The sequence below is a fragment of the Seriola dumerili genome, unplaced genomic scaffold (assembly GCF_002260705.1).
Source record: "Seriola dumerili isolate Sdu_G_001 unplaced genomic scaffold, Sdu_1.0 BDQW01000088.1, whole genome shotgun sequence".
In the NCBI taxonomy this organism is placed as follows: domain Eukaryota; kingdom Metazoa; phylum Chordata; class Actinopteri; order Carangiformes; family Carangidae; genus Seriola; species Seriola dumerili.
In genome coordinates, this window is record NW_019174343.1 from 13,526,075 (window position 1) to 13,537,113 (window position 11,039).

Here is an 11,039-nt window from a genome sequence, read left to right on the forward strand (position 1 = left end):
ATTCATGTACTGTAGACACGCTTAGCTCTTTTATTTACAAACACAACAAATGGGTGCATTACATTTAAGTTGGCACACAATAGCAGTGATCAGACTGAGTAGTGAGATTTGCACATCTAGGTTGGTCTGTCAGTGTGATCGCTGCATAAGTGCAATTTGTCTGTACTCTGAAATAGTTCAGTCATATCAGGGATTACGTGCAAAAGAAGCACACATCAACACTTAATAATAAAAGCACACAGTTACACACTCATTTTCATAGTAATATAGGTGGTCCACTGTGGCCGTGTGCAGACTGGAGGATGGAGTGGAAGTGCTGCTCTACTTGAGGTGAAAGAAGCTGGATGGTTTGGTTGGTGCAGCCATGAGCATGTTAGCCTGGTTCTTGTGATTGATGTGGATCTATGACAAATCAATAAACAGAATTTTGGTGAACTAATTATGTTTGCTCATATTCCTTTAAACTGATACATATCTGATGAGCACAGTGTGATTTATAAGCTGGAGGTATGCTACACTAATGGAAATATTCTTGCTGTTATCTGCGCTGTTGTAGTAGTAGTAGTAGTAGTAGTATTTTATTTGTCCCCATGGGGAAATTGTTGTAGTAACGTGTCTCTGCCACAGTAATCAAAATAAATGTATGATTATGTTTAATCACTGAGCTAAAGATGTAGCATTCTGCAGTGCTGTTACCACTATCTTGAACGAATCTAAATGCAGGGTCTGAGTCTTCACCATTAACACTGGATTTGAGTGGTTCATAACACTTACAATACAAGGAGGTTGCATCCAAGGCTCCCCGTCGATCTGCATGGGCAGGGCTTTGGTTGTCCTGCACACAGGAAGGGACAGTGAGATGTAATTATCCTGTATCACTTATATGTGAACATCATGTCCAAATGTGTGCCTGTTTACACCAGACCACATGGCATGGAGAGGGATGAAATAACAGTCAGTTATTCTTGTTATGTTTGTCATCTGCCTGTGGGTAAAAGTACACAACCTGATGGTAATTTGAGAGGTCTGTGCCAGTCTGTGCCCGGCGCTCTTCAGCCCAGTGTAGATTTGTCCCATCTCTATAGCTCCTTCCAGCCCCACCACCTCCAAACGCTTATCGCTTATGTCTGCAGAATGACGAAACACACACACAGAAGACGTGAGGGGATTAAATCTGCACGCAAGTAGGCAGGGAGGGCCCATTGATAATATTTGAACACCATAAATTAGGTGATTTAGGAGAGTACAGATGGTCCAACCAACCACACCTCACCCTGTGAGATAGTTTTAAGAAGTTCGGGGTCATTGATAACCTCACTGTGCTCCACCTCTGGCACACCATCAGGCTTCTTGGACTCGCCCCAGAGGTTGGAGCCCCCGTGCATGCTGGGTATGTTGAGGACAGCTATGCCCTCCAGGGACATGCTGCTCAGGTCCAGTTGTCTCCCACAGCACTGGTGGAGGCACAACAACGGGTTGTTTTGTTTATACACAACTAAACAAAAGCTAGACTTAAAACATGAGCAAGTATTTGAGTTATATATTATTAATTTTGGTTGAAACAGCAGCATTTTTCACCTCAATCATGAGACAGTCCTTCAGCTTCTTACAAGAGGCAGAGATGGTCTCAGAAGTGGCAAACTCAAAATACCAAAGTTTGTTCTTCATTCTTAAAAATGAAAGAAAAGAAAGTATTTCACTATCACTTATATATTTTTTTCAAATTACCTGTTACAGTTTTCATTGGAAAACACTCACACAGTTCATGTGAATCCCCACCTGCTATTGAACCTCTGGGGGTGTTTCTCTCTCATGGAGTGGAAACGATGAGCAATAGAGGCGTCCTGCTCACATGGACACAAATACAATCATAATAAGTCATATTTTAAGCAAGATATTCCACTTTCTGTTTATGTCAAGAAGAAATTAACAGATTTTTCTATGATTAAATATTGCTTATAGGACTGAAGAAATCAATTTAAGTGGTATGTGTGCTGTTATTCCTCCCTTTTGAGATAGTGACTGACCACTCCAATAGAGAAGTAGTTGTTGATGATCTCATAGGGTACGGGGTCTCCTGCTTCTTGGGGGTCTTCTGGTATCACCTGGATGCTCCAGCGGTCCATGGGAACCATCTCGCTGGCCTCAATCTCCTTCAGGATCTCTCTCAAGTCTGACCCCTCGTAGCCTTTCACGGGATTACAAAACAAGCAGGATGAGTATATAACATATGGCGCCAATGTCAGTGCCAATACCTGAGTGAAAGTTGTGCGGTTTAGAGGTTGGTCATGGTTTTACCTCCTCCCCAGCGCAGACAGCGTGCCAGGTCGTTCCCAGTACCAAGAGGCAGCACAGCTACTGGAGGATTCACCTGGAGGTCCGCTTTGTCTGAAATCACGGGTATATTATTTAAGCCTTAGAGATATTTATCTCAGTCAGCTGAGCTCACAGAGACCCAGAGGGCCCCGCAGTACCTATAGCGTCCAGGAGCCACCCAACTGTCCCGTCTCCTCCACACACCAAGATCCTGTATTCACGCAGATTGTGGAAGAACTGCAGTCTAAAACACAAAGTCAAAGTTAATGTGAAGAAAAGTGGACGGACAATCTGCCAGTTCCACAGTAATGAAAGTGCTCAGTACCCTGGTGCAGGACCTCCATTGGACAGGTTGTAGACTTGACGTGGGTTCAGCAGGTACTGAAACTTCCTGAGCACTCTGTGGAAAACATACAGACAGAAAGAGAAATCATAGGGGAACTATTAAAAATATACTATCACAATGAATTGCCAATGACAGTCATGTTATAAAAACACATGTACTGCAACAACACATCATAATATCTGTGTAATTCAGAAAAGAAATATGTCACACGAGAAGCCTGTGTATTGATAACGTATTGTATGAAAATATTATGCTACTATACTGATCATTTATCCATATCAAGACACTGAGCTGCTTACCTTTCACCCTGCTTTCCTCCACTTTTTGGGTTTACAAACACCAACAGAGGATGGGTGTCAGGAATCGGAACAATCTGTAGAAAAATGTGCAACTGATTAAGATCCAATGGACTGTCTAAATCAGCTGGCAAATCTTTGTTTCAGCGTGTGGACCGATGGACACATGCTGCCATTCAAGCGACTGCAAAGGTTTTATATTCATTTCATATACTGCTCATGTTTTTCAATTTATTTGATCATTTTCTTAACTTTGAGGCATCATCATCATCATCATCATCATCATCATCATCACCCTTCAAGGCGAGGGTGATGTACTGTAATGGCAACAGCAGATATTTTTAGATTTTATTCAGCTGGAAATTGTTGTGAATGTCCATAGCAAACATAAGCTGCCATACAAACACAAGCACAAGTGTATTCAGACATATATCAAACCTGAGTGTGGACAAACTCAACAGACAGGACAGACGTCAGCGAAGCGGATTATGCTGCAAGTGTCTTTTGAGAAAGTTTGGATGTTTTTTTTATTTGTTTTTTTTTTGGCTGTGACAACTTGTTATCATTACCATATGTTAAAGACAAACATAACACCTGCTTCTCAAGCTCACAGGAGGTAAGTGTCTGATACTAAAAATATACATTTTGGGTTGGTGAATCGCTTTAAACTTGAGCGTTGGATCAAAGGCCTTTCTCTGCAGATGCAGACAAAACCATCACAGTTGTATTTTTCCATGACTGAACTGAGCTGAATAGACTACAAAGACGTTAGCAGAGTTTAAACATGAAATCCCCCCACAAAAATAATAATAATAATAAATATATAAATAATATGACGAATCAATAAAATTGGAGATTCTCCCAAAAAGCAACGGTATGCAGATGGTAGTTTGAGCAGACAACTTGAAAGAGACCTAGCAGAGAAAACACATGGGTGTACAGTTGGAAAAGAAATTAAAGTCTGTAGGAAGATTTGATAAAGGCAGACCTGCAGGATGTGGCCATCAGGAGTAACATTTAACAGGTTGGTATCCTCCTCCTGAAGGAAACAAAGGACAATTAACCGACAGACAACTAATAATAATAATTCTAAGAATCAAAATTTCCCTTTTTTCCCCCCATTTTTTGTTAAGCTGCTCATTTTACCTTTGAGACGGCGTATATGGCCCACGGAGGCAGTATATGATCTCTCAGTGGTCCACAATCACAGGTGGATAAGCCCGAGAAAAGACACTCATCGTGACGCTTAAAAAGAAACAAGACTCTGTAAACACAGACAGAAGCGATCCTCTCTAATTCGTGCATCAATGTACAAAAACAAACACAATCCTCACCATCTCCTGGCACCACACACAACGCCTCCCTGCTAAAGTTTTGATCTTCTTGTGGCAGACCTGACACTTGGTAGAGTTACAGTCAGCTCTGATCCAGTCGTGAGCTGCTACCTGAGACACAGAGGAATAGAAGCAAGAGGTGTTGTCCCACTTAATTTAGTATAATTATCATACTTTTCACCCTTTTAACACCCTTTATAGAAGTGACTGCAATACCCGGTGTTATTCTCACATATTCTTCTACTGGAAGGTCTTATGGTGCTGATCAAATTCAGCTGCATACACAAATTTTAATGTTCACCACTATGGTGCCAACAAAAAAATCCAGCCCTGAATGACTGCAGGAAAAATTACATCATTATTTACTTAAAAAGAATCAGCACAGACCACACCTTCCTCAAGAGCAGCTGTCGAGGTTAGAGACGACTTCAGATTTATGACTTTTTGGATAACCATCGCCTTGGCAGACGTGCATCACCAGATCAAATATCCCTAGAGCACACTGGCACCTCAAACCTTTCCAAGCAGCTGAAACATTTTGGGCAGCTCAGTGTTATGATCCATTACAGATATTGTGAATCAGTGAGTTGAGGCTTTGACACGCCACTGGAAAAAGACAGTGAACAGATCATTGTCTACGCTTGTGCAAAATTAGGACATTTACCAGATGTACGGAGCAGACTGTGCCGGCTGTAATCCGCACTTAAAAAGAAAAAAAAAAAAAAAACACTGATGGGCTCCACTTATAACCGACTAATGCACCCTAATGTTGTTAATGTGTTTACATTCGCTGCCATTTGGAAAAAAGAGAACAGGCATGAATGTATTCTCCTAAAAATATAATGTATATATATATATATATATACATATAATAAAAACCAATAGAGGGAACTGAAAGTGAAAAGGGATCATTGTGGTTTCTTACACTAATCTCCTTTTTAGATTTGACAAAGGTACGAGCACAGGCTTCGGGATTCTTGTTGGCACACTGACTGTGGACGGTGTACTTGCAACCTGTAGGAAGAAAAATAGACCCATATAACAGAAGTAATCAAATAAATTCTCTACTAGAATTATATTACTTATATATTATTTTATATATTATTTTATAACTAATTATATGTATTAATTATGACCCTGACAAATAACAGACAATACAAGTAAATTGGAAAGTAAATTGGAAAGTAAATTGGAAAGTAAATTGGAAAGGTTTGACTCCTCCAGTTAATTGTTACTGTGTATGAGGTACATGTCTGCGCCCTGGTGGCAGCTGTGAGCTCTTACAGGTGCAGCAGAGTCCTTGCTTCCCGAGGCCGAGCAGCATGCCCTGACACACACTACAGTAGGTCGGCTTGTTAAAGTGCTTCATCCTCCAAATATGTTGCCCATCCCGCTCTGTCATCTGTGGGTGGGGGGAGGGGGGAGGGGGGGGGATTTTCAATGGACTTGAGTACGAGCAGTAGTGCTGTGTCCTCAAGGTGTTCGCATAAAGCAACATTAACAAAACAACTGAGGTTGTAGTGAGGCTGTAAAATGTTGTATGTCCAGTACTTTTCTTTTTCTTACCTTCAGTCCGAGGAGAACAAGTAAAGGTACATTGTTCATGCCTCCCTTCACCCATTCTTCCAGCGTGACGGTCCCACTGTCGTCCAGATCGATCGCTGTCATCATGTCTTTGAGCACCTGCACAACCACAAACATGTACTGATTATTTGTCATCTGTGATCCTTTTATTGAATCTCAAGTAGTTTTTTGTTGCATTCACGAACTCATGAAGCTCTCAGCTGCTGTAATGAAACTATCTTCCTCAGAACAACTTCATAATAACGAATAACAACTTCAAAACCTTTTCTGGGATAGCAAGTGATTTTCTGATAGAAAGAAGCAGTCTCATACTGGTCTGAGCTCAGTCACATCCCAGCCCAGGTAATCACCAGCCCGCATCATCTGGGTGATTATACGATCCACTTCCTGACGGAGAGACAACAGAGGTCACATTCACAGTAGCCTCATGGTGTATGAAAATCCTGCTGTGTGCTGTGCATCCAAAACCAACTACTCAAAAAAAAAAAAAATCATGTGTGTTACTGAAAACATTTTTTAAAATTTAATTAAAACATTTTTTTTTCTGAAACTATCTGCCGACAAAAGTTGAAACTGTAGTCCAAGTGCAGCTGGGTCTCAGTTTTTCAGTGTCACATGATTGGCTTGAAAGCTGTTTTCATTTTCTCTTTTGGATAAAGAGGGACTTGTTTTGCATAATGAGCCGGTTTATGTTTATTGGACTGTAAAGTACTTAAGTAAGGCTTTTCAAATCTGTCGCAGATAAGCAGGGGCGTGAGGTTAAACGTATTAACTCGCCTTGATTCATAGGTTGGACATATTTGTGGCGGTGCTGCTGTGATTGTGTCCATGTCAGTATCCGTGACACCACAATATATACAGTACACGAGCTGCCTGTTTACTTTCTGTCACCTTCTACTATTTCAATTTGCAAATAAACTTCAAAGTGCAGATAGAGACTTTTTTGAGATCCCAATAATGTGACGTTGACATTTTCAGGCTGTCTTAAGTGTCAGTTCAGAGGTCAATGATCACCAGAGATACTTTGCAGAACTAGTTTCAAACAGAAAATATGAAAATTCTGTGAATTTGTGGGAAACTTGTCAGTGACTTGGAGTAACTTACAGAGCTGTCCAGGAGTCCGTTGTTGTCTTTGTCGTAAAGTTTAAAAGTAACTAGAAACACAACACAGAAAATCAGTGATCCTGCCATTGTTTCTTCACTTTCTCTGACCTTACAAATAATCAATCTTAATCATTCAGTGGTGAATGTATGTACAAGGCAGTTACACCATAATAAACATGTCACAAAATGTTCAAGAGGTAGATGACACCAACATTCAAGCTTCTCTCGTGGCTGTCCTTCCTCCAGCACTGAGAAGTAACAGGACACATCACGAAGAAAGACCCCTCCTGAAAGTAAAGAAATGTACAGAACCTTCTGACCAAACTAGAAACCTTTATTACATTATTCAGCTCTAAAACAGTATGGTGTTTTTTCTTTAAGTTCCTGAGGGAACAGCAGTATAAAAGTGAGCATTTTATCAAAGGTTGGTTTGGGAACAGGTGCACTAATCTCCAGAGCTACGCCCGCAGCCACATTCCTGTGACGCAGCGCTACAAAAAGAGACAAACAAACAGGTGGGCGTTGGAAAAAGCGTCCGACAGGAAATGATATCAAAGACGTTCTAAGGTGTATTACCAATCATGATCTGAGCTGAGCGTGACTGTGGAGCTGAAAGCATTTCCTCTAAACACCTGCTCAGACATGCAGAGTGATTTACCTCCTTTGGGTAACGGACTCTTCGTGTTCCCATCCTGCTCTACGTGTTGAAAATAGCGAAAAAGGCGTTGGCAGAAATCTGTGGGAAAGTCATCCACCTCTAGATACGTCTTGAGAAAGAGACAGAAACCCACTGCGTCCATACACTGAGGAGAGAAATCAAAGTAGCCATCAGAGGAGGCACAGGGACAAAAGTTTATGTTATTGTAACATTTGCATTAATGGCAGCGCCCTATTTTACCCCGGACTATCATTTTTGGATCATTTCCAAGGAGGTTTACTAGAAGAACAATGATATTTGCAAATATAATTACAGATAAACAGAGAAAATGTTCAATTAGTAAATTTCAAATCATTAAATTTTAAATAATGTCATTATTGAGAGTGCAAAATAGTGAAATTTATCTACAGTCAAGCTGAAAATTCAAGAAATATGTAGAAGAAAGTTTCCAATATTAAATGAATAATATAATATTTATTTGGCCTTAAAAGGCAATTTTTGCAGGAAAAATTCACATTTTCCCAATAATTAGTACAAATAGTTTTCTTCAGGAAAATTCCTACAAAATCTATTAGAAGAAATGGGAAATGATCAACTTGTAAAGTAAAGTGTAGCCACAAAGATCTGTTTCCATAGGAGCAGTGACAAAGACTGACCTCTCCAAAGCTGTGCTGGGCCAGCCGACCTCCAGGGTGAAAGTCCTTGATCACATCTTTCACCCTCAAACTGCTGTCTGCAAAGAGATCAGCTGACGTGAAACAACATGAAGTTCACTTCCATTAACACTTCCCAGATATGAATCTGTTCCATCTGTATGCTCTGGACATGACGGACGAAAAAAGAGAAGAATCGCACAGAGTGTGTGTGAAGAACAAAGTGAGAACAGAAAGGCTCAGTGACTAATTCAGTTCTTTGTTTATTTGTCCCACACATTGATTACATGGCTCCTGAGTGCGGGAGAGTGCATCACCTATTGTGCACAGTGTGCTTCCTACATTAAATTTGGGTTTTGACCTCACTGTCTGAGGTAACACACGGCAGTGCTTTTCTCAGGTCCAGACAGGAGCAGGTGTAATTATCCATTCATCCATTATCCCCAGCCCTCCACCCCCACCCTGACTAAACTACTAAACTAAAAGCCCTTAGACCCATTTCATTTCTTTCAAAGCCTCTGAGTGGAAGGCAGAATATTTTTAGCCCCATACCACTTTTTGTTTCCTGTCAACAGGTCTATCAAATTCTGCATTATCTCAAACCCCTGGTGCAGGAGCATGCACTTACATTTTGGAGTTGATGTTTGGGTTTTTGTGTCAATGCTGAATGATCCTCCGGAGTACACAGTGGAGTGTTTTTGAGTTGATGGTGCGTGAATAAGAGGAACCTCCTCAGTCGTTTATCTTATAATGTTGATGTAAGCACTTAGTGGATACTGCTGCTTTCACTTGCTGTGTGGTTTAGAGCCAAAGGACAGATTTTCAGCAAGTACAAGGAAATTTTGCACAGATGTTTTCAGCATTTTACTTCCCTCCATACACCTAAACTGGGAGAGTGCATTTAAAAGAGTATTCTGACTGATTTAGTCTCGTCAATTTTCCTTCTTCTTCCCGGACTTTGAATGTAGTAACACTCACCTCAACTCTCTTTTTGTATTTTTTTCCCCTCTACTTTCAGACAACTTCCAAATCATTATTCTTATAAATTAATAATCTATGATTTTCCTCTAAATCATCAGTGTTAAAGGACATAACAAAACTTACAACAATGTAAACATACTCAACTAGAACTAAAAATCATGCATCTAAAATCTTACTGAAGTAAAGTGCAGATGTTCTTATCAGCTAAATGTACTTTAAGTATCAAAAGCAAAAGTATCTCATATATTAGAGTATATTATAGGACTATTGTTACTGATGCATTACTGTTGCAGCTAGTCAAGCTGGATGACCATTTTAACTACATCATATAGAGTCTGGCTGTTTAATTTGTAACAATGTCTCATATTTTATGAGCTGATTATATGTTTTGTACGTAAAATCTTAAGCAGCAAGGTAACTAATAACTAAGGCTGTCACAAAATACATGTAGTGGAATAAAAACTACAGTATTTCCCTCTGAAATGTAGAGAGACATTTTTTGACTATATTGATCTATTGATTTCCCAAAAGAGAGATTATCTCTTTGATCGCCCCACTGCAAAGCAAGTGCAGAATGTAGCCTGAACTACAAAAAAAGCTCCCCTTCAGCTGGTCACTGTATGTGTTACATGTATTAACACGCCAGTAACATCAAGTAATTGTTGAAATAATGTAAAGTGAGTGAAACTTACATTCCATGTACTGCTGCAGCTGGATGAAATCCACAGGTGTCAGAGACCCTTCTGTGTCATCAGAGGAGGCCATGCCGATCAGCTGAATGAGCGAAGAGAAAACACAGTCACGGGACAATCACAGGCTGAAGCGCTGACCTCGAGAAAGGTTGACAGTGCAAGCAATCTTTCATATAACAGATCTAAGGCCATCAACTGTGGCACTAGCAGTGACTCACATGAACTGGTTTACCTCCATTCCTTGGATTGCACACATCATTAGTAAGTGAAACACTCCCCTGCCTGTTATTGGACTCTGATCAACCACAATGTCTGCTTTCAGACAGGCTGATAACTGATGATTCCCAGGAATCACCAGTGAAAATGTGACCTACTACACCGGGAATATAGCAAATGTTATCATGCTGATAATTGGAATAATCTCATAACAGGCTCTGACAATTAGCTCTGACCTGAATTTAAAAAAAAAAGAGCTATATATTGTGCAGGTAAACATTACCGTATTCTCTGCACTGTCTCCTAGCCCCTAAAAACCACTATGTAATATTCCATCAGTTTAATCAGCACCGTGCTGTACCACTTAGAGTCTGACAGCAATTCAGAAATCAACAATTAAGGTTAAAAGGGGCATCCATCAGAGAGGATTATAATTTGAGGCAAGAGTGACTGACAGGCATGACTTTTTTTCTCAGCTGTCTATAGTGCTGCACAGGTGTTCAGTCACTGAGACAGGAAGATGACGGAAGCTGAACCCTCCAAGACTCCTTACCTTGTCTCTCTCTGTCCCCAGAGTTCAGCAGAGGTGAATAAAAACTGTCCCAAACACGGAGCTCCACCACACGGAACTTTGATATGCTGGTTGACGGCAGCTGGTACTTGTGAGTAAATGTGTGCCGCGTCATTAGCGGATATAGGGGATTAAGAATGGGCGGAGGAGGAGCTTTCAGCCATATAATTACAGTTAGTGGCACCGCGTCGCGCGTGAACGAACACCAACACACACACAGACACACACACGCACGCACGCACGTACGCACGCACGTACCCTTCCAACAAATCAACGCATTTTCTAAAT

The 11,039-nt window shown here is 40.6% G+C and overlaps 1 protein-coding gene across 1 annotated transcript; it reads right to left on the reverse strand.

The window, feature by feature from the left end:
- Positions 1 to 10,827, reverse strand: LOC111221482 (diacylglycerol kinase alpha-like). The gene is made up of 24 exons (XM_022744853.1): positions 10,734 to 10,827; positions 9,965 to 10,046; positions 8,295 to 8,371; positions 7,639 to 7,783; positions 7,193 to 7,267; positions 6,981 to 7,030; positions 6,189 to 6,263; positions 5,859 to 5,975; positions 5,577 to 5,694; positions 5,218 to 5,306; positions 4,293 to 4,403; positions 4,105 to 4,203; positions 3,947 to 3,997; positions 2,962 to 3,035; positions 2,642 to 2,716; positions 2,475 to 2,560; positions 2,299 to 2,388; positions 2,028 to 2,188; positions 1,780 to 1,844; positions 1,579 to 1,669; positions 1,274 to 1,454; positions 1,007 to 1,127; positions 775 to 835; positions 1 to 402 (listed from the first exon to the last, which is right to left on the reverse strand). Exons 2-24 carry the CDS (start codon positions 10,035 to 10,037, stop codon positions 322 to 324), a joined length of 2,166 nt encoding a protein of 721 aa, XP_022600574.1. The 5' UTR covers positions 10,038 to 10,046; positions 10,734 to 10,827; the 3' UTR covers positions 1 to 321.
- Between the last annotated feature and the right edge of the window lie 212 nt (positions 10,828 to 11,039).

Bases quoted from the DNA above. Each gene is read 5' to 3' on its own strand.
- LOC111221482 (XM_022744853.1), bottom strand. From the start codon at position 10,037: ATGGCCTCCTCTGATGACACAGAAGGGTCTCTGACACCTGTGGATTTC. The intron at 7,268-7,638 runs GTAAATCACTCT...CTTTACTTTCAG, and splicing joins GAGTCCGTTACCCAAAGGAG to GAGGGGTCTTTCTTCGTGAT. The intron at 5,695-5,858 runs GTAAGAAAAAGA...CCCCACCCACAG, and splicing joins TTGTTCTCCTCGGACTGAAG to ATGACAGAGCGGGATGGGCA.